We start from the raw sequence: 27,990 nt of genomic DNA on the forward strand, positions 1-27,990 counted from the left end.
CAGGTGATCTGCTTGTACTTTAGATTACAATAACTTCCCTAATTTAAGGGGCCATGTATAAGATGAGAAATTGTGTAACACACTTGCCAAATATGTATTAGAAAACAAACTCTTCCAGTTATGTCTTGTAATCTTAACAAAAACATCTGAAATGTAGTGTATTTGACCATGTAGAATACATTTTCATTCATTCTTTAGTAGACTCATTAACAATACCTAACAACTGCCTCTGAGAAATAGACCCAGCTACCTTTCTGTCCATTTTATTTAGTGCCCAAATCTTAGCCTCATGGAAAACGTCCACATTTACTGATCTAAACTCCAAAAACAGCCTCTCAGTCACATGCCTTAGTGGTGTTTCCACAAATCCTAACAAATTTGCCTACTGATAAGGAGTTAAAAAAAAGTCCTAGGATGAACACTACTGGTATTCAAGAAACTATTAGCTGCAATTTTTTTAAACAATTTGATATAGATAGATTTACCAGTCTCTCTCTCTAATTGTTATATCAAAAAAACTTCATTTTTATATACTTTGTAAGTACGTTTTGAACCCTAGTCATCACAACGTAACCTGCTAACAAAATCAACTGACATAAATCACCTTTGCAAAAAAAAAAAAAAAAAAAAAGTCCCCTCCCTTAAATAATGTGAAACTGTCTTCAAGCCAAACGGAATACATGAATTCAAATCCTTTGTCTATACTTATTCTGTTTCTTCCAAACTGTGCTAAATGAGTAGTATGTATTTTTTTTGTTGTGTTTTTATGAATGAACTAGTTAATGATACATCTTTAAGTATGGATTCCATTAAATAACCTACATTCTGTAAATTATCACCTTTTCGAGAAGTGATGGGTCTGCCACTGGAGTTCCACCTATTTTTATGAAATTTAGGAATGGAGTAAATGATAAGGTGTGAAGGGTACTTAACCTATAGCAAAACTGACTTCATCCTGAGACAAAAAAAATCAACCCTTTGTTTAACAAATCAAATTATTCTCTCTCAGAAACACAAATTAAGCAATTATCATTTTTTTAAATTTATTTACTTTTTAATTGACTTTTGATTACTGACAAAGTCCAGCTGGGTAAAGTCAGCAGAAGGCCTGGGGAGAAAAGCTCAAATTTATAACAAATCATTTTAAGAGCAATAAAGTTCTTCGTGTTTCACTGTTGCAGTCATCACACTTGGGTTATCTGCCTGCAGGTAGTCCTCAGTCGGCCCGAATACCAGAGACTTAGTATTTCTGTGTCGGTTGCTGTCGCTCCAGGACTGATGTCAGGTCGTCAGGGGTATAAAAACAGGCAGCTGACGCCATTACATCAGTCTTTCTTGCCGAGGAGCCCGAAGTAGAAGCAGTTTGCATGAGTGTCAGTCAGCCGCTACCTGAGTTTTTCATTTACTAATTGAATCATCCTGAAGTCTTCTAAAGCTGAGTACCCCGTTGGGGATCCTTTTTTCTTGCTCTAACCAATGTCAGAAAAGTTAACAGTTGTTTTGCCTGTGGAAAGCAAATATCACACTGAGATTTTCATTCTTACTGCGTCACCTGTTTAGGCCCAGACCACGATGTACCTCGCTGTCGGTTTTGTGCCTTGTTCAACGCCCGAACTATTCGTCGTTGGGCCCTTATTGTCACTAAATACTTTCCTTCTCGATCTCCTTATTCCGAAATGGCTTTAGTAAGCCATCCAACTACCGTTATTCCGAAAAAAACATAAGGATAAAGACAGAGACAGACCGCACAGGTCCAAAGCTGCTGACGACGCTTCCATTAAGCTAGTCGCCAGTTTGCCGGTACTCTGTGAGGCGCTTTCGCAGCCCTGGATGCCCGCTTCAGTGGATTCGCAGGCCTCTACCGAGACCCGTTCGGTGTCCGGTATGTCACAAGATTCTTTTTCAACTATGGAACCTGCGTATGTCTCTACCTTGGATGGGTCCGGAGCTGCTGAGCAGGCACCGGCTTCTGAGGAAATTCTTCGCACTACTGATGTTCGATACAAACCGACGACTTTTTTCACGTCTTCAGTTCTGTGTAAAACTACCGAGTTTCTAAGGCGAAGAGTACGCGCTACGCCTAGAAAACAGATGACCAAAGCGTATGCACCTGCACCCTTGCCACAGCATCAAATGCTTAAAATGACAGAAGACCTTATTATGCTGATTAGGGGAAGCCAGCCTTCCCCTGCTAAGAGAAAGAGAGACCAGTCCCCTGCAGCTTCAACAGACCAAGAGTCCGATGACTCTGAGGAATCTGATTATGAAGGCATGCCCTTATCTGCTTATGAGGATTCTGATGCAGAGGAATCCATTCCCTCTGCCTCTCCTCCAGAGGACTTTCCTTTTGGTGAAACCTTACATACTTTGAGAGCATTTCCATTGGGAATGCCAAGACTATCCTCAGTCCAAAAAGAGACTCAGAATTTCTAGATTTGCCACAACATAGGTCTTTAGCAATACCCCCAGTCCTGGAAGTTGGTGATGATGTCTTTATGGAATCCAGTCTTACTCCTGATACTTTACCCCCTGCTCCTAGGAAACCAGACAGGTACTACAGAGTACCCGATTCTCACAAATTCCTTTTCAGAAATCCTACTGCTGATCCAGAGATAATTTCCCAGGGGCTAAAATCCCACCCCTTCAGACAGGGATTCCAGAGCTTTGGACAAATGGGGTAAGAAAGTATATATCTCTGCAACTCTCGCCATTAGGGCTTTGAATCGTCAGTTTCACATGCTGAAGTACCAACAACATATTATGGAACTTATTAGGCAAAAAATAGCAACCTTTACAGACTGTGCAGAAAATAAAGAATTGCAAGAGCTTATGCATTCTGCAAGCCAAGTCAGCAAGCATACATTGCAGTGTGGTAGAAGCATCTTGCAGGGCAGCAGTCACTAGTTCTGTACTGAAAAGGCATGCTTGGCGTAAGGAGCAGACCATGTCAAATCAAAATTATTAGACGCTCCTTTGAACAAGGACAATCTGTTTGGCACCAAAGCAGAAGAGGTTCTTAAAAAGATGGATGAAAAAGCTAAATCTATGCAGATAGTTAAAGAATTCTTGCAAGTACAGCCTCCTAGATTTAGTAGGCATTGCCCCTCGAAACATTGGGCCTTACCAGCCCCCTCAAGGCCATCTCAAACTAGACCCAAGGGAAACAGACCACTCGGACTACAGTCTCAGGGTATGCAGAGATCTAAGCAATGGAGTGTCTCTACCTCAAAAGCAGGGAGTGCTAAGCCACTCCCTTAGTGAAAGAATTCCCAATGACTTCTCAAATCTACTCCCCACGTCTGCCGAACTGCTTGTGCCCCTAGGAGGAAAACTTGCCCTTCATGCAAAACCTGGATTTCCATCACCAAAGACCGATGGGTCCTCAACATTGTATCCCAGGGGTACAGATATTACTTCCACTCACTGCCAACCCCAAAAGGGTTCTCAGACCTTCCGCCAAACCAGTGGGCAGAAGCACAAATCCAAGTTCAGTCCCTGCTCTTTATAAGGGGAGTGCAACCTGTTCCTATGGAACACACAGGTCAAGGATTCTAATCCAGACTCTTCCTGGTACCCAGAAAAGAGGGCACTTGGCACCCAATCCTAGATCTTTCAATTCTCAACACCTTCCTGGTGGTACCAAATTCAAAATGCTCACCCTGCAGCAGCTTCTACCTATGCTAGCCAAGGATGCCTGGTTAGTCACCCTAGACTTAAAAGAAGCCTATTTGTACATCCCTATAAGGGACTCATGCAGGAAATATCTACACTTCAGGGCAGGATCTGTGCATTTTCAGTTCTCTGCACTTCCCTTTGGCTTATCCACTGTTCCCAGAGTATTCACAAAATGCCTGGCTCCAGCCATTGCTTACTGCAGACAGAAATATTTAAATTTACCCATACCTGGATGACTGCCTGATTCAGGCAGACAGTCAGGAAATGCTGTTGCAGCACCTGACATTTGTAATAAACCTTCTAACCTCCCTGGGATACACCATAAATGAAAAAAAATCAAAGTTAGTCCCCAGTCAAAAGATTGTATTCCTGGGAGCAAGCTTGGACATAGCATCCCAGATGGCATTCCTCACTCCAGAAAAACAAGCCTATCTGACAGACTATTTTACTCAAATGGCCACCAGAACCCAGATTTCCACAAGGAAAATCCTGCAGGCCCTAGGGTTCATGGCCTCATGCATCCTATTAATTCCATATGCCAGACTGCATATGAGGAAACTTCAGTGGTACTTAAAAAGTATTTGGTGCCAACATTCTCAGGACCTGGCAACAGTCATTCCTATCATACCCTGTCTAAGGACAAAGTTTCTTTGGTGGGCAGCAGCATTCAACCACAACAAGGGACTGACCTTTACTCAACCCCCCCCCCCTTACCACAGATGTATCAGACTATGACTGGGGGGCACACATGGATGGCAAGTGCATTCAGGGCCACTGGAGCTCAAGTCAAATTCATCTGCACATCAACCAAAAAGAGATGGTAGCAGTGCAGGGCGCTCTAACAGCTTTCAGATCCCTACTCTCTCTCCAGGACACCTGCTAATAAAAACAGACAACACCACAGTTATGTGGTACATCAACAAGCAGGGGGCAAGCCACTCTTACCCACTCTGAAGGCTAGCCATGACCCTGTGGAACATGGCCTTGGACATGCAGGCCAATCGGCAAGCTCAGTTCCTGCCAGGCAAACAAAACTCACTGGCAGACGACTTGAGCAGAAATCTCCTAGACCCACACGAGTGGCAATTAGATCCCAGCACCTTCAACCTTTTGATTCAGAAATGGGGGACCCCAGAGGTGGATCTCTTTGTCTCCCCCTGCAATCACCAGCTCATCAAATTCTGCACCAGGGCACTTCACAGCAGGACCTGGAAAGTGGATGCCCTGTCCTTCCAGTGGGTAAACCTCTCAATCTAGGCCTTTCCCCCTGTGCCCCTTCTCCCAAGAGTATTGCTCAAGATAAGACATGACAGACCAAGGACAATTCTGATTGCCCCAGACTGACCACCCCAGCACTGGTACCCACTCCTGAACAGCCTGTCACTGGTGCCACCCTGGCACCTACAGCAGAACCCATCCCTGCTCTCTCAGCAGGGGGACAGATCTTGCATCCGTAACTACAGACCCTAAATCTTGCAGCCTGGCATATTCCTTGAATTCTCCCCCAGTAACCAGCCTAAGCAAGCAGGTGCTAGACGTCATCCTTGAAGCCAGAAGACCCACTACAAGGAAATCCTATGCTGATAAGTGGAAAAGGTACTGCTCCTAGATTCAGTCTAAAGGAGAGGATACAACTCTGGCCTCCCTGCCTCTAATCCTGGATTACTTAGCAGATCTACTCCACAGAGGCCTATCCTTCTCTTCCATTAAGATCCATGCTTCTGCCATTTCGGCTCATTGCAGCATTGAGCCACCTCTTTTCTCTCACCCTCTTATCAAACAATTCCTGAGAGGGGGCAAACAATTTAAGGCCACCATGGAGAGCATCCACCCCTGCTTGGGACCTTAACTTCTTACTGGAAAAGCTCACGCTACCCCCCTTTGAGCCTGCAGTGTCAGCAGAGTTAAAATTCCTCTCTTGGAAAACAGACTTACTTCTGGCCATCACTTCAGCTAGAAGAGTGTTTGATCTACAAGCACTTATGGCTGTGGAACCCTTCATTATTTTCCATGCTGACAGGGTTTCCCTTAGGACTAACCCTTCCTTTATGTCTAAGGTGGTGTCCAGTGTAGCTGTCAACCAATCTGTCCATTTGCCAACTTTCTTCCCTAATCCTCAAAATAAAGGGGAAAGGAAACCTGCACTCCTTGGACATGCATAGGCAGCTGAGATTCTACCTTGATAGGACTAAGCCCTTCAGGAAATCTGAATAGTTGCTACTCAGCTTTTCACCAGGGGCAGAGGGTAAGGCCATTTCAAAACTAACAATTTCCAAATGGATAGCACACTGCATCCATTTCTGCTACAAGCACCATGGGAAACCAGTCCCCTCAGGGGGACGGAACACATTCCACTAGGGCAACTTCTACCTCTACAGCACTCCTCAGGGAAGTCCCTACCAGGGACATCCTGGAAGCTGCTACCTGGAGTTCTGTACACACCTTCACCAAACATTACCACCTGCCTATCTTTTCCAAATCCAGGGTGGGTTTTGCAACATCAGTCCTGCAGGGCATACTAGCCAGCCCCAACTCTTCTTGACTGCCTCCACCCTTCTTCACCTTTGGAAATTAAGCCAAGTGTGATGACTGCAACAGTGAAACACGAAGAACATAGTACAGTTATGTACACTTATAAATGTAGATGTTCAAGTGTATTCACTGTTGCAGTCCTGGTTTCCCTCCCTTCAGCCCCCTTGTTTCTCTCGGTCTCTCTCACCTGTCTATGTCTATTACTCACCCGTTTTAGGGGTATTGATATTTACTTTTTACTGGTGTTTTTTTTCCCCCACCATAACTTAGCTCCCTATTTGGGGGGTTCCTGACATTTGGGGCAAGAAAAACTGATGTAATGGCATCGGCTTGCCTGTTATGATGACCTGACGTCAGTCCTGGAGTGACCGCAACTGACGCAGAAATACTAAGTCTCTTGTATTCGGGCAGACTGAGGGCTACCTGCAGGCAGATAACCCAAGTGTGATGACTGCAATAGTGAATACACACGAACATCTACATTTATGGAAAGTGTACACAACTGTACTTTTTACAATCTCCAAAAATAAAACAAAAACATGTACAGGTTAAATAAATATAACAAATTAGACATAATATAAAAACATTGGTTAAGAATAGTTGTGTAGAATGTTTTTTAGTACTGGAGAGGCAGATGGATGCTGGATAATTTTATAGGTGGTAAAAAATCTTTGTATATGTTAGATGATGAGGTAGTTCTAACCAGTTTAGGCTTTTGAATGCCATACAGTGGTGGGTCTGAAAAGGGTATTTGCTACAAATTTCACAACTTTCTTATAACATGGTAGGTTATTAAGGATGGGAGTGCCATAAAGACGTATGGGGAGGAGGTAAATAGTGGCAAGTAAAGTTTTAGTTGTGTCGGTGAGAAAGTTTTTTGCTCTGTAAAGCATCCCTAGTTTTGATGAGCTTTTCTTATGCAATTTTGTTTATGTAGGTTGAATGTAAGATTATCGACTGTAGCATGATCACCCCAATAATTTGCTATGAGAAGTGTCTTTAGTGGCTGTATTACCAAGAGAGAATTTTTGTTTTTCATGAGAAAGGGATTTGAGGAAAAACAGTAGTAGTTTGGTCTTTTCTGGGTTGAACAAGAGTTGAGTTACAAAGCCATGTTTCAGCGTCTGTTAAAGCTTCCTTAGTAATTTTTCTGGAGGTGTACCATGTTGTCAGATGTGCAAATGAGAGTGGAATCATCTGCGTATTGTATTAGGGTGCCCTGCTGTGTGGATGTATAGAGGGTTTTGGTGAAAATGTTAGAGGAGGGGATCAAAGAATAGAGCCTTGTGGTACACCAGTGGTGACTGGAGGGTAAGGAGAGTGCATGGAGTGCCATTTTACTGACTGAGACCTATTGGACAGGTAGCTTTTGAACTACAGAAGGGTGGTCTGAGAGAGACCTAGTGAGGACTTCTGAAGCAGAAGTTTGCTGTGACAAACTGTGTTGAAGCTTTAGGCAAGTCTAAAATAAGGAAGAGACTAGTTTGCCATTATCTCTAGCTTTATTTGACAGTATCTAGGTTAGAAATGCAGTGCTAGTAGTATGGGAAGGACGGAAGCCATGTTGTGTATGGGATAGGAGTTCTTCCTGCAGGAGATAGTCTAGCAATTGTTTTTGAATTTGTTTTTGAATACATTTTCAAGTATTTTAGCAAGGGGAAATAACGTCTGTTGAATTTTTGCAGAGGGATAATATGCGACTCTTTCCAGGGAGAAGGAACGTGAGACTCCTGGACTGATCTATTTATAAGGATTGAGACAGGATAAGACTATGCTATTGGCTACTATTTTCATCTGAAGATGAGCATTGTTTAAGTTTGAGTAGTTTTATATTGGATGTGGGCATGGATTTGAAGGTGAAAGTGGATATGGTAATTTTTGGCTGTTGGGCACGTTTGGGATTAGATGTTGAGGAATCCTTGATTAGAGACACTGTACTATCTTTACAGTAAGAGTTGAACTGCATTGCAGTTTTGAGTGGTAACGTTATCAGGAGAGGGGTTTGAGTTGAATTTTTAGTCGGGATATAAGATTTCTGTAATGAATGTCCAACTTTATGGTTGTGTTTAGTATTATTCTGAAAGTTATTCTAGAAGTTTTTCTCTTCTTTTATTTGCTTTTTACTATGATTACAAAGTATTCTAAGGTTTTCAAGATATTAAGGTGTTTTATATTTTTGCCATTTTTTCCCTGCTTTTTCTCTATCCTGTATTAGCATTCGACTCTTTTTGGATAGCCAAATTACATTATTTGTTTTTAGTCTCTTCCTTCTAGGAGGTGCAAAGCTATTTAGGATATTTAGAAAAGTATTGAATTCATGTACAGCATTGTCTAAGCGGAAGATTTTTAGAAAGTTCCAGTTACTAGATGATAGTGTAGCAATGAGCATTTCTGGGTTAAACTTGGAAAGGTTGTACGTTATTTTATAAATATGCTGTTTAACTGGATGTGTGAGATGTCTGGTCAGATAGATTGGGAGATGATCACTGAGCGAGTCTGACATTGAAACTGTGGTGGTATATTTGCTAGGGTCTGATACTAGGATCCAGTCCAATAGGGAATTTTATGTCTTGCTGTAATGAATGGGGCTATTAATTAGTTGTGTGAAACCATACAAGTTCATGCTAGATGTAAGGGGGTTAGAGTTTGTCGAACCAGTTGAGATTCATATCGCCTAGTAGTATCTTTTCTTTTGGAAATGTTATGGATATCCAATGTAGGATATCTTCCAATATAGCAATACTGTCAGCAGGAAGGATATAAAAGATAGTAATACATATATGTTTATAATTGTTTATTTTGAGGAAAGCAATAAAAAGCTGAGTGGGCTGTATCAGAGATCAGCCTTGGCAGAATGTAGTTCTCCCTCTGTTCTGCTTGTTTCAGCAAGACAATGGAAAGTTAATAGTGGATGCATTTTATTTCCCATTGAAGGGAAGAGTCTTCTAATGTATACTTTTCCTCTAATTTTGCACATGATCCCAAGATTTAGAGAGGAAAGATTACAGCTCACCCCTGTTCCCTCTGGTGGCTGAGAAGAGTGTAATTTCAACCTCTGAGATCTCCAGAAATATAGGAAACTTTCCCAGTGCAAGCCAAAGTGGTTCCCTTCTGATGGGATGACCATTACTCATATTTCAGGATCTAGACTGCCTAATAGGTGTTTCAGAGGCAATTTGAATCCACCAGTAGTCTTTCCACTACTTTATGCAGAGATGTATCTTTATGCAGAGAAGTATCTTATGCCATTTCAGCTGGATAACTGCTTGGGATCTTTATTCTGCAGTCAAAATGCATATCTTAGGAATATCTGGCCATCATTGTAGAAGGTAGAACTATTGACCAGTATGAGCTGTGGGTAGTAGAAAAAGTTCCTTAAAGGGTTCTCTGTACCTTCACTTGCCTTTGGAGTACCCTGACTTGAAATTCATTATGAACATTCTTTCTTTTCCTTCCTTCAAACTGACTATTTCACAGACTCTAAAGTTTCTATCTCAAAAGAGCTTTTTGAAGACCCTGCTTTCAAATCTCCATCCTGCAGCCTGTTTTCTGTAGAGAGCTGTGTTTACTTTTTCAGAAGGAATCAAATTTCACTAAATTAATTCACAGTTTTACTGAAAAGTAATATGCCAGAACTGTACTTAAACCAGTCCCTTCATTTTGCGCTCTTGGTTCTAAAGAGCAAACCAAGGGAGAGAAAGCCCTTCATATCTTTGTTTACTGCTAACTCAGGATCTACTGGAAAAGGGTACATGAATTCAAGAAGACATATATGTTTTGTCTCCTTTGCTCCAAGCAAGGAGATGCTTACAGTAGCTAAGTAAACCATTTTCAAGAGAGTGGCAAACTGTGTTGTCTTGTTGTTAGGTGGATAACTGCCTTTTGGGAAAATACTTTTGTCAGAGTTCAGTCTATCAGAAGTGTGGCCGCTTCCAGTGTTTACTACAAAGACGTGCTTATTTTCAGCATTTGTGTCATGCTTACCTGTGGTTCACAACTTCAGCAAGCATTTTTGCTGAGACTGTGATTGTGGGAGTTGGGCTTTCTTTAGCACCTAGTCAGCTTTTGTTTTTTGGTTTCTCAAGATTTATTATTTTTTACTGCTTCATATTGTTTGTAAGCTTTACCTTAAACAGAATCCTACAGCTTCTTCTTACCTTCTCAAATGCTGTATGAGACGGCCTGCTGTAGTGGGAGCTTGTTACCCTCCTCCTATCCCCTTTTGACTGAATGACTTCATTTAGCGTCTGCATGTGAATTTTCCTTCTATGTTAAGCAGGTGTTTAGCTTTATGTGCTTGTGTTTTTTCCTCAGCCTTTTAAATTGCACTTTCCTAGTGAATGGAGAGAGGTCGAACTGTTAAGACCACTGGAGCTAAATGCACCCTGCTTGTTTGGCAAGTGACATTTTGATGTTTGCGAGATGGAGATGTTTATGCCCTCAAATATGAATGCTAGAAAACGTTCCTGTATTGTGCCATGCTCAGGATATCAGAAGAGGAAATCCCAACATTTTACTGTCTTTAGGTGATGCTATAGATTAGCTGTACAGATATGCTGAGTATGTTACTTATATGGATTTTATGTCTTTGTTATTGTGCACCAAGTTATTTGCTGAAATAATAGTTCCCATGTTTGACCATTTCTTTTCCGTCTGAGGAAGGAGTTAAAAGTTTTTGGGATGCCGTGGTTAAATGGAGAGAGAGAGGGAAGGAAATGAGGCTTGCTTTCCTATATGCAGGCCCATTACAGTAACACCTAGTTCAATAAAAATCTGAGGAGTAGTTACTATGTCTTTCATTCTACCTTTTTTTTTGTTTTTTGGCTTGTCACTTGGAGGCTAGTTTTTGAAATGTTATACCGAGAGTTGTAATTTTTCTTGTAAGATGTGCTTGACCGTTTTTTTTCAGTCCATAGCGGATTGCAAAGAAAATATTACCAGTGAAAATGTGTGAGTATTTTCATTGCTATTTGAGGCTCAATATGTAATGTGAAATAGTTTAAAAGAAAAGAAAGATGAGCCTTTCGATTAAATTTGCTGTATGTAGTTATAACAAACAAGTCAAAGAGTAGATCAGATGTTCCAAAAGGAAAACCAAATAAACAAAAAAGGAAAACTCCACAAGAAGTACTCAACAGAATTTAAAGATTTAGCACTTTTATTCCTATTACAAGAATTTCATAAGAGTAAAAGACATCCCTGTAAAACAGCCTTAAACATGCTAAAAAGGTAGGTGTGACATGAAGTGTTAATGCTTCAGCCTATCAGACCCTCTCTTTAAAACTGCAGCAAGAGAAACAAATTCATTCAAGCCAGGTGAAACATCAAAATTTAAAATGATTCTCCATGACATTTCCCTACAGAGTCCCTACAGAGTAAAGTAGATTGGCAATCCCCTCCTCTGTCCTGGAAGACATTTTCTAATATACAGAAGTAAACTTTTTAAAACCCTTTCAAGAACAAGAATGTCTATAAATAAAGTATTTACACCAACATTTGTGATGTGTAAATGTTCATAGATTTTTTTTTTATCTTCTCTGATTTTCCAGTATAAAAACTAGGATATGCAGCACAAAGGGCCACATGGATCACCCCACTGATGTTGCAGGTATATCTGCCTTTGCAAAAAATAACCCTGGAGTGGTTCAGAATAACCATGTGTGGTCCCTTAAAGATGTAATGACGCTGTCTGCATGCAACACACTTGCTCATATGGCCAGAGGTAAATGATGTGCCCATTATGTGCTCAAAAAAGTTACCAATATTGTTCACTGACTCGTATACAAACAGTGATGTGCTAAATTTATTAAGATCAGGAAAAAACACCAGAAACCCTGGATCAATTGTTTTTGACACTACAGCGTATGCCACCAGCATCCAAGGAATGATATAAGACCATAGATAACATGGTCAAATAGAATTCCTGTTTTGGGGGTGTTTAGGTTTTCTCAAGATGGGAGCATAACAGTCTGGTCTGCCTGACAGACAAAAAAAATCAGTGACTTCCAATTAGTTGGGGTAAGCATAATCAGGAAACATTCTTAAGAAAAATACATTCCTTAATAAAATTTTCATTATCCGATACAGTTCTGGAAAGATGAATAAATTGTCACTTCGTGTTGTTCGTCTTTCAGCTTTTCCCGGTTAGGGGTTGCCACAGCGGAACTCCGGTCCGCTAATGATTGGCAGTAGATTTTTTTTTTTCATGGATGCCAAGGTGCCAGCTCAACGCCCAACCTTCAACGAAGACACGCCCATTCTATGCATGTCTTTCGAATGCAACTCGACCGCGGGGAGGACATGCAGACTCCACACAGAAGGCGCTCTAGCCGAGAATCGAATGGGAGAACCTCTTGCTGTGAGGCAACAACGCTACCGCTGTACCACCGCGGCTTATAAATTGTCCCTTCATAATACCCTTTATATGTGAAAGAATGAGCACAACAAAAATATAAGTAATTCTTAGAAAAAGTGCCTTTCCTGTATATAATGGACTCATAATGGCTGTTGGCCAAATATTTGTATAAGCATACCTCAAGGAAAGAAATACACAGATGTTGAATGCTTGATCTTTTCCAATGTAAAATCCAGGACATGCACAACAAAGTAAACATAGACCACCCCATTGATGTTGGAGGTGTATCTTCCTTGGCAAGGAATAACCCTGGGATGGTTCAGAATAACTACATGCAGTCCCTCAGAGATATAAAGACACTGGCTACATGGACCAAATCTACTTGCATGGGAAGATATTGTGGAGATGGAGAAGATTAAATAAAAGAATCTATGAACATTTACATTTCATCAAAAATGGTGATGAAAATAATGCTTTATTTAAGCATTCTTGTTGTAAGGGTTTTAAAAAGTTTACTTTTTTGTATTAGAAGATGTCTTCCAGGACAGCAGGGATTGGCAAACTACTTTACTCTGCTCTATAGATAATTGTCATGGCAAATCCTTTAAACTGTGTTTTCACCTGCTTCAATGAATTTGTCTTGCTCCAGTTTTAAAGAGAAGGTCTGATAGGTTGAAGTATTAGCACTTCCTGTCACACCTACCTTTTTTAGCATACTTGAGCTTGTTTTACAGTGATGTCTTTTATTCTGTATGTAAGTTACATTGTTTTAAGTATGTGCAGCACACCATCACCGTTAGATTTGACCGCCTATAAAGAATGTTGAAATGAAGCAGTTGCTTATTTCTGGACCTTAATTTGTTGACGTATAATATCTAACTTTGTATGGAATGACCGTCTCCCTTTTGCTGAGATGTGGGAACAGAGTGCAAATTACTGTCTCTTTAGTTAAATCAGTTTCATCCTGCTACTCCTGACCAATCAGTTCATTCTGCTCTATTTCCGGGTGGTGATTGTGTTCCTCCTGTGTGTGTTCTTGTGGTCCCATAGTCATTCCATGTGTCTGAGTGCTGCGCTTAATGGCACATTTATTTTTAATTTCTCCATGCATTCATTTATGAAAACCAATTTTTGTTTGCCAGTTTGCAGTGCCACAAGAACAACATTTTAATTTTGTATGCTTCTTTCTTGTTTTTCCCCCTTTCATTTTCACAGAAAAGATCAAAGAGAATTGAGGGTGAAAACATTTATATCAGACATAGCAATTTAATGTTGGAGGTTTGTATGACTATGAAGCTTGCATTTTTCCCCTTTTGGTTCTATCGCCTGAGTTTTCACATATTAAGCTGCTGTTGTGGCTGTATTTTCTGTTGCATGTGCTGCATGGAACTTTGGTGCTTTGATTTTTCTGTCGTATGCATGCTGGCCATAAGCATGAAAATGCACTTTTCATCTTAGCTCTTTCTAAAACTTTGCTGGAAGGTATATGGTTGGGGACAGTATAGCAGTTTTCAAACAAAACAACTCTGGTCGCTGTGTTGTTGTCATGTTCTAGTAGTAACTCCAGACAAAATGCCAGATCATACTAAAATTCTGAGACTTTTGACATAGGTAGCATACTGTGATTAGGTAGTCAAAAGTCAGAAGTATGTTCTGTCACTTGTGTTCTAAAAGCAAGATAATTTTATATTAAACTCTGGCTTATTGATGATTGTAATAATCCTGTTCATTTGCAACATGTGGCCATGCTACTGCCCCAGTCATATTCCATTTTTTTTCCTGGCAAGAGTGATGCAGCTTCCATTGTGTTGTTCTGCAGTACATACCATATATGTTTTGCTTATTAAGTCAGTGTGAATATTGGGTTTGTGATAGTGTTTGTAGACTATTACAATACAAGGGGATGAGACTGCTTGAATTGCAGTCTTCTAGATGATTTGCACAAAGATTCATTTTTAATGACTGGTTTGTAAACTACAATGACCATTGAAGAATGTTTGACCATTTGTCTGTCACCTTATGAAATATGGAAAATGGGATGAGGAAGCAGATCATAGTTCTGATAAACCAAACTCTTTAGGATTTATTCAAATAAGCCAGAAAATCTCCTTCTCAGAGATCATAACGTATTTTAAAGTGTTTGCATATTATATAAGTAATACTGAATATGTTTTCTGTTGTAAAAATGTGATCTTGAGTATGTTTTATTTCACTTTTGAAGATATTTTTTTTTCATTAGAAACATGCTGCTGTTAACCCAAAGATCTCATGGATCCTTTTGCAAGTTGTGAACTTTGAGTTGCCCATAAATGCATCAGTTGTGTGCATCTGAACAAACACAAGTGATCTTTCTTGTTATCAGATATTCCATAATTAACATCTCTTCATTCAGCCTTGCATGAAAAGTTCTAAACAAGTGACTCAGGGATGTAGTAATAAGAGCCAACATTCACAAACATGGTCATCTAAAAAAGTGGTCTGACGATGATATAAAATGGGCTTTTTTGCATTAACACTTGTTTTGAGAATATGCCTGAACTTCACCTTTTTTAATGCTACTTAGAGATGTTTTGAGGTAGAACTCTCTCAACTGTTGAATTCATGACATAAATTAATATACTTTCTGTTACTACTTAAATTACATTTTTTGTAATTCTTCTACATGGTGTAATCTCACATTTTCAACAGAGTACACTCGCATGTTGCCAGTGCGCCTCCCATATTGTTTTCATATATTAACTTTGCCCATCCTCTCATTTTAGATTTCTGTACTATGGCAAGGAAATGTACTCGGATATAGCAAGATGCTGTCAGTGGAAAAAAAACTGTAGTCAGCTTCCCAGGTGTTATACCAAGCTTTCCTGCAGCTTACTCCACCACCCCTACCAGAAAAGGAGAAATTACAGTATCTAGCTATCAATATGTGTCATTTGGAAATTCCTTTACAGCATGAGCGAAGCTGGTAGTAGTTTGGTGTTTCAATGTACCTCTTTCTTCTATACTTTACTTTGCTGCTATAGTTTTTCACAGTCCTCTGTGGAATAATATGAGACAAGGGGTAGTGATGTGAAAGAATATCAAGATGAATATAGTTCTGGTAGCATTTTGTTGCTTGCAACACACCCTTACCCAAAAAGACAATTCAGCTACTGGCAGTAAAATGTTTAGAGTCAAGTAATCCATTTCATGAATACACAAATTGGAGGGGGGGCTAAGGCATTCTCAGCTGTTGTCAGACAATCAGCAAAGCTCACTTACACTTATTATTCTGGTAAAGGTAAGAAATAGATGAAATTGAGGATCAGCCTCTGAGTCATTTACATTGAAGCTTTTCATGGCTACAAATATATGGTCTCCTTTTGACATAAGGGATTTTTTAATAGAATCTTAGTTGCAAAGCAGTTTTCTTTTCTTTGTGTCAATTGGGCACTAAGCCCTGCATCTGCCCTACTCATTCCCAGAGCTTTAAAACCAGAGGAACTTGATTTTATGTAGAACCTTATCATAACTACCACTGTTGATAAGCTTTTTCAGGTTTATATCAGTCCCTTCATTGTACTTTGTGGATTTTCAGATATTTCTTAAGCCATTAATTTATTTTTGTTTGTTTATTAACTGACTAGAGTGTACTGGCCCTGGCGACATTTTTTTTTCCAAGCATGACCTATATTTCTATTACTTTGTTCCACAAACACATGGGTAGAAAATACATACGTTAAACTATTCAGAAAATACAGAGACTATGCAGTCCAATGACAAACCATCAAAAAAATCCACCAAAACTCCATCAGTAGTAGATCATCACACAAACTAGGGCACCCTTAAAGTGTAGGTAACATAGGGTGTACTTCAGTACCATGCATTTCTGCCAGTATTGAAAGTATTTAATTTCCTCCCAAGTAATGTGAATGAAATTTTGTGTCATCCTCAATGATGCAAGTCTCTTCCCAGGGAAGGAGGCATTTGTCTTGAGAGAGAATTACTTGATTCCATTTCAGGGAGAGAATGCTCATTGAATGAAGCTTTTAACTGATTCAGAATGGAGTAGTTTGCTTGTTTATGTGAGACAGACAAGAAAGGTTGCTTATGCATTGGTCCTTGTAGTACTTAGATCTGTCTTCAGTCTTGCCTTTCTAGTAGGAAGCACTTATGAACCTCGTACTAAACTTGGAAGGCAGAGAGTAGCAATATTCTCTTCTTTCATTTTGAGCTGTAAAGTGGGTTTATTTTCTTTTATTGTACTTAAGTTCATATGTGATTAATAGGCTAATGACTCCATAGAGGCTTTTCAAACATTGACTTGTTTCCCAAATATATCTAACAATATTTTATACCCTAGGTTTATTTTAAGAGGCATATGTAATACTGGGCCTGGTGGTCAGACATTTACAGGCTCAGGCTGCCTCTGTCTAATACAGACAGATTGCAGAGGGAAACCTTTCTGATTCACCATCCACTTGTCAGAGTTGTACTGGAATTGCTTTAGGGAAGAACACTGCTTCACAGGGATGTAAAGCCTGTTCCAAAGAGGCAGTGTCAGTGACCCAAGAGGTAGCACATTCATATTTAGTGCAGAAGGCCGTGGGTTCTATTCACAAACCATGTAGATGGACTGCTGACACTGCAGTGTAGCATAAGGGGGTGCTGAAGTGATAAACCGAGGTTCCAGCTGCTTGAGTTGGTGGTAGCTCAAGTGAGTGTAAAAGATCGCATTTCATCTATCAAAAAAAAGAGGACAGTTCCTTGATGCCCTGGCCACATCTCCCCTAGTAGTTTAAGTACCACCTCAGATCTCACCTGAGTAGAGGCCATTACTGTACTCTAACACAGTCAACAAAGGATAAACAAAGTAAAGGAGTAGTCTCTTAAGTCACATGCCTGTCCCTCCAGTATATCCTAGTTATGTTGCAGACAAGGTTTAGGTCCCTAGATTTGATAATTATGATGTTGTTTTTCTTGCTGATGTGCAACATGTCCATCAGAGTTGGATCAGGGGATATTTTGTGGGCCAGGCACTGATCTCTCCTCTCAGCAGTCTGTATGAGACTAAATAGTGGGATACGGCTTTGAGGTGGTCTGTGTAGTGTAATACCAATGAAAGAGTTCCTTCCCTCTTTCATTGCTATTGTTTGTTGTATAAGCTGTTTAAATACTCTTCCCACCCATTGTTTTCCATAGAGCTGTCCTAGAAAGCGGATTTTTCCAATAGAATGATCCATAAAATTGTACCAGGTAAAGCAGTAAATACACAGCAAATACCTTTTCCTCCAGCAAGCTTAGAGCTGCTAGTGTGATGTTGATTGGCAGTACTCATAGATTTAGTAGAATTCAGTATTGTGTGAACATTAAAGTTAGTAGAATTTAGTACCATTTAGCATAATTTGCCTCAGTAAAGCACCCCTATTAGTCTGCACCAACAAAGCACCTTTACCAGCCTTCTAACCCCAAAACGCAACCCCCTTGTAGCTCACCAGTCAGAGGATTAGACTGCATGGATGTGCAATTTCCTAACATCTTTGTAGCCAGCTTGGTGGATGTGGGACTCTTGTGACAGTTGTCTCATATTTACCGACACCCACTTCATTCTTAGAGAAAAAGACAGTATGCGAGAGGTGTACTTACACAATGACACTAGAGACTAAATTAATGTGTACAAGCATACCTCTCAACCTCTTAGCACAAAAAATCTGGGCAAAGCCAAAATTATTGGTGGTGATGGAACAAAGCCCCCAAAATAGGGACAAACTTTAAATATTGTTCTCACAAACTTATAAAGTTGCTAGAATAAAATGTATTGTGTTATTGCAATTTTTTTTGAAGGATAGGAAGTCTGAAACTGAAATGCCTGTCATTATTTAGTTAATTCTGTCCTCATGGATTTGCCACAAGAAACCCCAAAAAAACACAAATTTTATGAGGAACAGACTAAAAAATATGAGACAAAAGCCTGGGCAGTTGAGAGAGGCACCTTCCTCTCTCAGTTTAGACATACACACACACACACCACATACACCCCTACCTACCTACTTCTTACATGCATGAGCACACACCTATCTACCTAAAACTTACACACACCTACCAGTCACTTGTGGTCTGCATTTCAAACTTCTTCTGGCATTCAAATTCTGCATGCACAGAAGACAAAGATGTAAACAGCAGGTTGCACAGAAGCAGAAGACAAAAACAGGTCACACATACTGATAGCATTTGTACAGGTCTGTATTACTAGATTGAAAAGACCAGAGAGCGAACGGCTTAAACATCGAAAATGCCGTACCTCGAAGTCACTCTTGTGGGGGGCTGTGCCCCCCACACTGCCCACTAATTATATATACCATCTCCGAGAATGCACTACAGTGAGGAAATGGCAAATTTTCCAATCTTTACTGTACTGCCATCTCTCAGAAAAACACATCGATGAATGACATGTCCGATGTTAAAGCTGTTGGCTCCTCAGCCTGTTCGATTTCCCGATAGGAACAAGCCTATGTGACTGGACACAAAAGGCATTCTTCTTAAAGAAGAATACCCTTAAAAAAAAAAAAGTCTCCCAGCCATTGGTCCCCTCCTAGCCATTGGGTCCCTATTCTTTCACAGACCGGCAGGAAATTTCTGCTGGACCGGACCCGGTCCGCAGACCAGCTGTCGAAAAACAGTCGAATGTACAAAAGGAAAAAATGTGGCAAAAATCAGGAAGGGTAATTCCTTTAATGATAAAAACTGTTTCATCAAACTAAAGAGGCAGCTAAGAGGTCTAATTAGGTCAAACAAAGCCAACTTTGAAGTTAAAATAACTTCCCAGATGAAAGATGAGCTTAAGTCCTCCTTCAGCTATGTCAGAAATCTCAAATGCGGCACAGAGCAATGTGTTGAACTAGTGATTAATACTGTCACATTCACCAAGTCTGGCAGTGCAACAAACCTGTTGGTGGACCTATTCAGTTCCAACTTTAGCCTCCTCTCACCTCGAAGAATACATCCTCAGTGGGCTCCAATAACATCACAGGATGCTTCCTGAACAGTCTAAAATATGACTTGACTTAAGACCTTTTTAAGTCCCTGTTTAACTATAGTCTTAAAACAGGCTTTGTGCATGAGAATGGAGGATTGCAGTGGTCATCCAACTTTAACAGGTCCTGGGAACTATGGATCCATTACTCTTAACTAGTTTTATAGTAAAGAGTCGATTATCCGAACTAATTGAGACCTAGGGTATTTTGGATAATCAAACATGTAATTGAACAGGATAAAAAAAATTCTAAAATCTTGATTTTTTTCTGCATGCAGGAATACACTTTTCAACTTTTAACTGATTTCAGGTGGCAATAAAGAATATTTTTCACAAACGAGCTGGCTACAGTCTCAAACAACATGCTCAGGCAAATATGTATAATGTTTCATATTCAGACTTTGATTTTTTCCTACCTGAAAACTTTGGATGGCTGGTTCTGATAATTTGGCTAATTGACTCTATACTGCATTTGCAAAGCCATTGAAAGCATTATCATGGAAATTATCAACAAGGAGCTAGACCTTCAGACACTGAATCTGTCCCATTTTGGCTTTGTTAAAGGAAAGCCATGCTTACTGAATATGGTGGACGTTTTTGAAAAGGTCGCTAGGGCAGTGGATCGGGGGAAGTGGTACATACTGCCTATCTATATCTGGCTAAATCATTTGATAAAATGCCCGACTCTGGACATTGTTGATAAACTTATAGGACTAGGCATAAACCCCTATATTACATGCTGGATTGCAAGATGGCTGATGGATTTGACCCAAGAGGTTAGGATTAGTGAGGTCGGCTTTGCAAAGAGGCTAATCACCATTGGAGTCCCTCAGAGCCCTCTGCTGGGCCTGCTCTTCTTTGGTATCCACTTTGCAGTCAAAGCCAATGTCAAATGCCACTGGCTGCCTAAGTTTGTAGATGACTGCAAACTGGGAGCAGTCATTGAATCCCCCCAAGATGAGAATAATCTTCAGAAAGGTTTAACACAGAAAATGCTTGGCGCCAAAGCCATGGCGTAAAACAGAGCGACAAGAAATACATTATAGTACCTTTTGGGAAGTCAGACACTCTGGTAACTGTCATTAATTAATAAAACATACCTGAAAGCTGATTCACTACTCAGGGATTTGGGAACTTATGTTGATAGTAACCTAGCCATTGGCCAGTATGTGTCTAAGGTAGTAAGAAAATCCTATGTTGCTGAACTTACAAGTAAGGGCATGGCATCTAGGCCCAGAGAAGCCCAGAGAGGTCATCCTTCCACTGTACCCAGCCCTAATCAGACCCATCATAGAGTATAGTGTCCCTTTCATTATGTACCATATCCGAGACATACAGCAACAGGAACATCCGCAAAGGTTCCTTACAGAAAGGAGATAGGGAGTAAACACAATGGCTCACACTGATTTTTCCAAAGCCCTGTCTCTGTACTGTGTGTAATACAGACTACTAAGAGGTGATCTTTGTCCAATGTATAAGGCATCCCTGGAATCTGTTTTGATGAATCTTTAATACATCCACAAAACAAATAGCATCAGAACAAGTAGGTCAAAAGGGCTAAGTTTTGCTTGTGACATAAATAGGACATGTTTGAGAGGAGACTTCCCATTCTCTAGAACAGGCTCCCCATCCATGTGCAGCACAGTTCCTCCCTAAGCCTATTTAAGTGCAACTTGGATCATTAGATGGGTAATTGTAAATTCATCTCTGGTCTTAATGAAATGTGTGGTTCACATTTGGGTTGCACAGCCAGGCTTATAAGGGCCCTAGTGATCGTTACCCTAGTATACATCTATAAACCTATGGTTAATTGCATACTCATGGGAGGTGTTGTACCCAATAGTTGGTGTGACGATGGCCAATTTCAATGGAATAATGACATCCTTGGACCTAGATGCCATATCTTTACTTATATGTTGCACAATATAGGATGAGTTCCTTACTGTAATAGACACATGATGGTCAAAAGCCAGATTACTCTCTATTTTGTTCATAGATCCCTAACCACTTGCTCTACTCTTAGGGGTGTATTATCAGTGTTGAAGTTTCCAGGGGTAGTTGTTTTCCCAAGGGTAGTATTATGCATTTCTTGGCACTGAGTTTCACACTGCAACTTTGGCACCAGTCATTGGTCTGTATCTTTTCTTTCTTTGGGGGATTCTGTGACTCTGCCTAGTTTGCAATCATCTGCAGACTTGATCAACCAGAGGCATTTGATTTTGGACTTAATTTCAGAGAAGTATGTTTCAAAAAGGAATGGCCCTTGCACCAAGCCTTGAGGGACTCTGCTAGTGACTGGCCTTTGAGCCAGCTGGCTATGCAATGAATGACTTAGGGGGTTATACCAAATTTTGTGAGTTAGTCTGCAATCCCTGAGTGAGGTATTGTGTTGATTGCTTCAGCCAGGTCAAGGTAGGCAGTGTGCACTATTCTGCCTTTATCCATTGCTTTGATGACCTAGAAAGTCTACCAGGTTGAGTAAACGCCCTGCCCTTCATGAAACCATACTGGGTTGGATCTAGTGTCTAAAGGTTTCCTATGCCATTATTTATCATTTCCATAATAATTATTTCTGTTGCTTTGCATATGAGACTAGTCAGACTCATGGTACTTTAGTTACCCAAGTCTGTAGGTAGCCCACCCTTGTGCAGTGGTATGACATTTGCAGTCCTCTATTCACTTGGCACAAAAGTCAGGAGTATAAGGTTTAATTGTGATTCTAGTGGTCCTAATAGGCCATGTTTCGTGCTGTTAAGGAGGCATCCTGGGATATTATCGGGACCCATCGATGCAGCGTTCTGAGCCTTGGAGAGTGCATTGAGGACTAGTTCCCTAGTGATAGTTGGGGGAGTTATGGTTGGGGATATTTTCTGAAGGGGTTTTGGGAGAGGTGGTAAAGATGTAGCTAAATTTGTCGGCCAGTAGATTTGCTGCATCTGAAGGCACTGTATAAGTGGCTCCATTTACAATTAAATTGGAACATTGTTGTGTATTGCATTTGAAGTTACAGACATAGCTGAAGAATGCCTTGCAATTGTCCTTGACCCTTAGGAGGCTAGTTTTACCTCATATTTCACTTTAGGAGACTTGATTAGCCCCTGAGTTGCCTGTTTGTAGATAAGTACTAGGCTAGCTGCCTTTGCAGGACATTTTAAGTTTAGCCAGTTTCCCCTTTTGTACTCAAATTAACCTATCCCATTTGGTTATAGAGTGGTCTATGGGCGATAATTACATATTAGCCATAATGAGAATAACTGGGATTATAGTGTACATAGATTGAGAGGACCCATGCATGGGATAAAGCTTTTAGGAGTTGCCTCTGTCCATTATAGGGTATTACAGTATAGGGGGCAGTCCTGGGGTACATTTTCTGTTTTCCATCCATAGAACCAGGTTGCATTGAATATGTACAGGGCTGAACTTTGTTTTATGTGGATGGGAAGTCTATTCCAGAGCAGCAGTAGCCTCTGCTAGATGTACCTATCTTTCCAAACTGTTTTGTTAATGTTGCAGAAGAGGTAGATCCCTAAACAAAGTATTTATGATGCAGTTTAACTTGCTGATGTGCAGTAAATCCATCAGTAATGGGTTGGAGGCTGTCTTGTATACCAGCCACAGGTCACCTTTTAGCAGTCTGCTTGATACGGAGTAGAGTGAAAGGGCTTTCAGTTGGTCCATGTCGGACATGTTGTTTAGGCCTTATATCCTTTTAGTAAGGTATCTCTGTGAGCATTCAAGTTTTGCATGTGTCTGGACAGATGCATCCCAAAGTGAGCATTATACTCAATGAATGGAATAATGAGGGCTGAGTAAAGGGAGACAATGACATCCCTAAATCTAGACACACTCCCTTTGTTTATAAGCTGTGTAGTGTGGAAGGACTTTCTTAAAACAGTGGACACATGTTGGTCAAAAGTTAGGTCACTGTCCACATAAGTTCCCAAATCTTGAACAACTGGGTCAACATTTAGGTGTGTACTGTCAATGTGGTAGTTCCCTGGGAAAGATCACATCCCAAAGGCTACAGTAGTGAATTTTTGGCATTTAGTTTCAGTTCATGATTTTGGCACCCCTTATTTATTTGGGACATACCTTCCTGCAGTATGGCTAAGTGATTTGGGGATTTGATGACTGCCATTAACTTTCAGTTATCTGAAAACTTAGCCAGAGCCCTTTAGTATTGGATTTTACTTCAGAAAAGTAGATACCAAACAGGAGAGGTCCCAGCACAGAACCCCAGGGAACTCCACTGTTGACTGGTCTCCTTGTGGAGGTAACTCCCCCGTTTTGATTTTTCTGCATCCTATCTCTGAGCCAGTTGGCAACCCAGTTTAGATTGATGAGGGAGGTTTTACCTTGCTGAGCATTGCACTTTATAATTTTTGCAATGATTTTCTTCCTTTTGTAATACATCCTGTTGATGTTGGTCTCTAAACAGGATGGCTTGTTTTTTTGAGTCTGTACTATGCTTATTCCAGGTAGGTATAGTTCTCTATGCAGTCAATAGCATGATTTTATCAGGTTTTCATGAATAATTCCACATGGGTAATTGTGTTCTTAGGGTTTGGGAAGGCTTGGAATTTTTGCTAGGGTGTCACTCAGTATGAAGTTTGCCTTAGTAATTTGGACATGGAGAAGCACAAGCATATCATACTGTTTAACTTGCCTTGGGGGTGTGTTTGTTTTTTATATAAATTGAGACATTTCCATTTTTTGAACCTTCCTGTGCAGTAGCTGTTCTAAGTGTGTGGAAGGCATTATATACCCCTGCAATGCTGGTGTGTTTTCCTCAGATTTAAACAATGCTTCAGTAACTGCACAGACATTTACATTCTCCAGGATGGGTAAAGCTTACAGGGTGTGGAGTTACTTATTTAGATTTCTGTCATTGCGCAGTAACAACTTTAGATTTTCTTGGGTTGGTTTTGCTGTGTCAGAAGGTGTATCAGGTTGGCAGTGCCTAAAAAAGTCACTGTAGGTGTGGATAGGGTTTTAAGCAATATTCAGAATTTTAGGGGAGGACAAATGCAGCCCATGCCTGGCAAAGCAGCATACTCTGTAGACCATATTGGGTTGTGTGACTGTTTGCCTTATGAGCTTAAAAGCTGAGATGCCTTGAGATGTCTGTATGTGTCATGGTGGATTTTGTTTTGATGAAGTGCTGTTCAGGTGACTGAAAATACTTTTTTTTAAAGAGCAATGTCTTAAGAGCATCAGCATATGTGCATACATGTCTAGTCAATGATATATGTAGTGTGTGTGTGTGTGTGTGTGTGTGTGTGTGTGTGTGTGTGTGTGTATATTTGAGAACCTGTCTAGTATTATAAGTGCTTGTACTTGAGAGCCTTGCCTCTAGTGACATTGTGTAACTGTATCTCTCACATACCATATCAGTGAGTTTTGTGGTTCAGTAAACATGCAATAGTTGCCGCATTGCCTCAGGATGCCAATATCCACCAAATTGGCTGCAGAAATAACAGAAAAGTGCATATCCATGGTTATAGATCCTTATTACTTGATCTGCAGGGGAATAGTACAAGAGGGGTTTACAGCTGGCTAGCTTTGTTAAGAATCAAGACCAAGACTAAACTTGTGGGGCAATACTCTTCAACATGCAAACTTGTTTTTGTGCAGCTAAAAACTGAGGAAATTTCAGCTGTAGTTTTATAAGTCCCATAACTGAAATTGCATCAGTACAGGGTACTGCTAACCATTGTTGCTCGATGCTAGGCCTTGCACAAATGTGATACCTTTATACAGGCTCAGAAAAACTGTATGTAAGCCCCCCTCCAGCTGTTTTGCCTTAGAGAAAATCCTTCCAAAGAGTGCACAACCACTCCCTTTGAGCTTATTCTTACCTATTGACTTTTTATTTTATTTTAGAAGTTTTCATATTTGCACATTTTTATTGGACTGCAAATCTTTTTTCCTTTATTTCAGTTTTTATTTTGCGTTCTCATATTTTACTGTGCTTTGATCACTCTCTTGTCCCTTTTTTTCCTCCCATTTTCTAACCATATTAATACACACCCTTTACTATTCTATAATACATTTTAAATTCACATATAATGAATAATGATATTTCTGAACTTAAAGTACTAGAAGAGAAAACAAACCATTACACACATTTTTATTTTTTTGTATAATAATTATGATAATTTGTTTTAACAATTGTCATTCATACCATTTTATAAATTGTTTAAGCCTTATCTTCCCTGAAATTTCACTTCTGAACATTATCCTCCTTGTGTTTTTTTCCATAAATTCTGTCTATTTCCATATTATTTGCTCTTTCCCTTTTCTTAATGGTCCTGTCTTAATTCTTTTTATCTATTTTATAACAGCCAGTATTTCAATTCTGGTTGATTTAGATTTTTATTTCCATTATGTAGTATTTTTTGACAGCCAATTGCATTGAACTTAGCAAGGCCATACTATGTCTAATCATTTCATTTTCTTTATCAAAGCTCAAATTAATCATTTCCTTAGTTGCAGTAATTTGCTTCTCTAACATTTCTGTAAAATTATCCTGTAGAGAATTGTTAAAATCTGTCAGCTGATTACATTCCCCCAAAGCATGTTTCCCATTACACCTGTTTTTCCCATCACATATCCAACATTTGCTATCTACCCAAGGAAAAATTTTCTGAAGTCTGCTTAGAGTGTGAAATGTATGTAACTATCCAAACACTTCCGTGCAAAAATTTGAAACATATCAAGGCTTCCAGACATTGTTGCATACTTGGGACCCATACAGCTGTCCTGCCATTGTTCCTTCATATTTTTGCCTTTTCTAGTCACACTGCTGACGCTTTTCTAACCTCTTCTGATTGAGTCATATAGTTATCATACATTATTTTGATATGCCCTATTTATTAATCCAGTTTTAACCATGGCTTTTCTTCTAGACTTAACCAAAAACTCAACCAGAGCTGGTCTTTCACTTAATAGTTGTTTCCTAGTCTTTTCTCATTGTATGCAATCTGTTATCAAGCCTTTGTAGGGACAGCAGTCTCCAAACCACAGACTTCTGTTTGGCTTCATTCCACAGTGTTAATTCTCTCCCTAGTTATTTGCCACAAATGCCTTAGTAACAGAGGCTAAGAAAGGAGTTGCAATAGCAAAGAACAAGGCATCAGAGGCACTCTACCAGCTTCTGAGTAGATGGAGCAAAGAAGTTATATCAGGTTGCAAAGCAAAGACAGAAAGATAAAGAAGATAGTCAGACTCCCTTCATAAGAATTGATAGCAACAGCCTGCTCACTAGTCCACGAGAACTTCAAAGGCAGATGAAAGTAGTAATCTGAAGTAGTTAACTTCATTTGGGCATCAACCTATGGGTCTTCGGATCCATATCAGATCCAAGCCGGCAGTTTCCAACAGCTGAGATCCGAGCTCCAAGCTCCTCCCCTCTACCCATAATCCCCTGCCATCCCTGCCTGACCTCAGATCTGGTTTGCCGTGGTTGAAGCCAGCAGCTTGATCCTTGAGTTCCAGGCGTCGGTTGTTTTCATAGCAGACTTTGTGAGAAAATTTAATCTTTTTCTTTACTTTCCTGTCAGAAAAAGTGTGTTTGTGAGTGTTTAGCATCCCCTCATAGTTTTTCTCTCTACAAATTTTAATTTAATTTATCCCCCCCCCCCCCCGTCATGAGAGTGTTAGGGCGTGTGTCTGTGTGTGATTGGGGCCTAGTGTCTGTGTCCTTTTCTTACTATAATGTCTGAGGCCCCAAAGACATTTTTGTCTAAATGTACCAAGTGTGGCCATAAGCTATCCCCAGCGATGGCCACACTTGGTGCGTGTTGTGCCTTGGGGTTGAACACCTCTCCTCTGGCTGCACTATTTGTGCGGCGTTCAACCCCAGGGCACTTAAGGACCGGAGGTCGAAGTTGATTCTGGTAGGACTTCTGCCCCCCGGACTCTGCTCCGACCTCCAGTCCCCCCGTGGTGCCTGCTGCAGCCGCGACAATACCCACGACTGCTTCCCTTCCCCTGGCCGGGACTCAACCTCCCACCTTGGGCCAGGAGGATAGGGAAGCCAGAAACGAGAAACACCACAAGCAGCGGGCCGAGGCCTCTACATCGGCCCCGCCAACTAAGCGGGCTTCTCCCTCCAAGACCTCCGAGCCTTTTCCTTCTCGGCTCCGGTCACCTTGCTTCTCACCGGGACTGGAGGACGAGGAAGCCCAGTCTCCCTCGAGGTCATCGAGGCGGCACTCCCGTCCCACCTCAGTGGCCTCGTGCAGGTCCACCAAAAGCTTAACAGACGCTGATTTGGACCGGATGATGAGAAGATTCCTCCAGGCCCAACTGCAGATGGGAGTGCTCTTGCCCCCCCCCTTCTGGGGGGGAGCTCGACCCCCTTTTTTGCCCCGATAGCTCCTTCTCCAACCCGCTTCCCGGGTTTGGAGTCCTCAGA

At 40.6% G+C, this 27,990-nt stretch overlaps 1 protein-coding gene across 11 annotated transcripts in view; it reads left to right on the plus strand.

The window, feature by feature from the left end:
- LOC122812836 (protein 4.1-like) overlaps positions 1-27,990 on the plus strand; it is a gene marked incomplete at its 3' end in the record, with an annotated part of 3,376,257 nt that overhangs the window by 2,747,252 nt on the left and 601,015 nt on the right. For 9 of the 11 annotated variants that reach the window (XM_044084885.1, XM_044084929.1, XM_044084895.1 and 6 more), the window contains 1 exon segment: positions 13,778-13,840. In XM_044084885.1, coding sequence (XP_043940820.1) covers positions 13,778-13,840 — 63 coding nt within the window. 11 annotated transcript variants of the gene reach the window in all.

The sequence above is a fragment of the Protopterus annectens genome, chromosome 1.part1 (assembly GCF_019279795.1).
Source record: "Protopterus annectens isolate FY-2018-M chromosome 1.part1, PAN1.0, whole genome shotgun sequence".
In the NCBI taxonomy this organism is placed as follows: Eukaryota; Metazoa; Chordata; order Ceratodontiformes; family Protopteridae; genus Protopterus; species Protopterus annectens.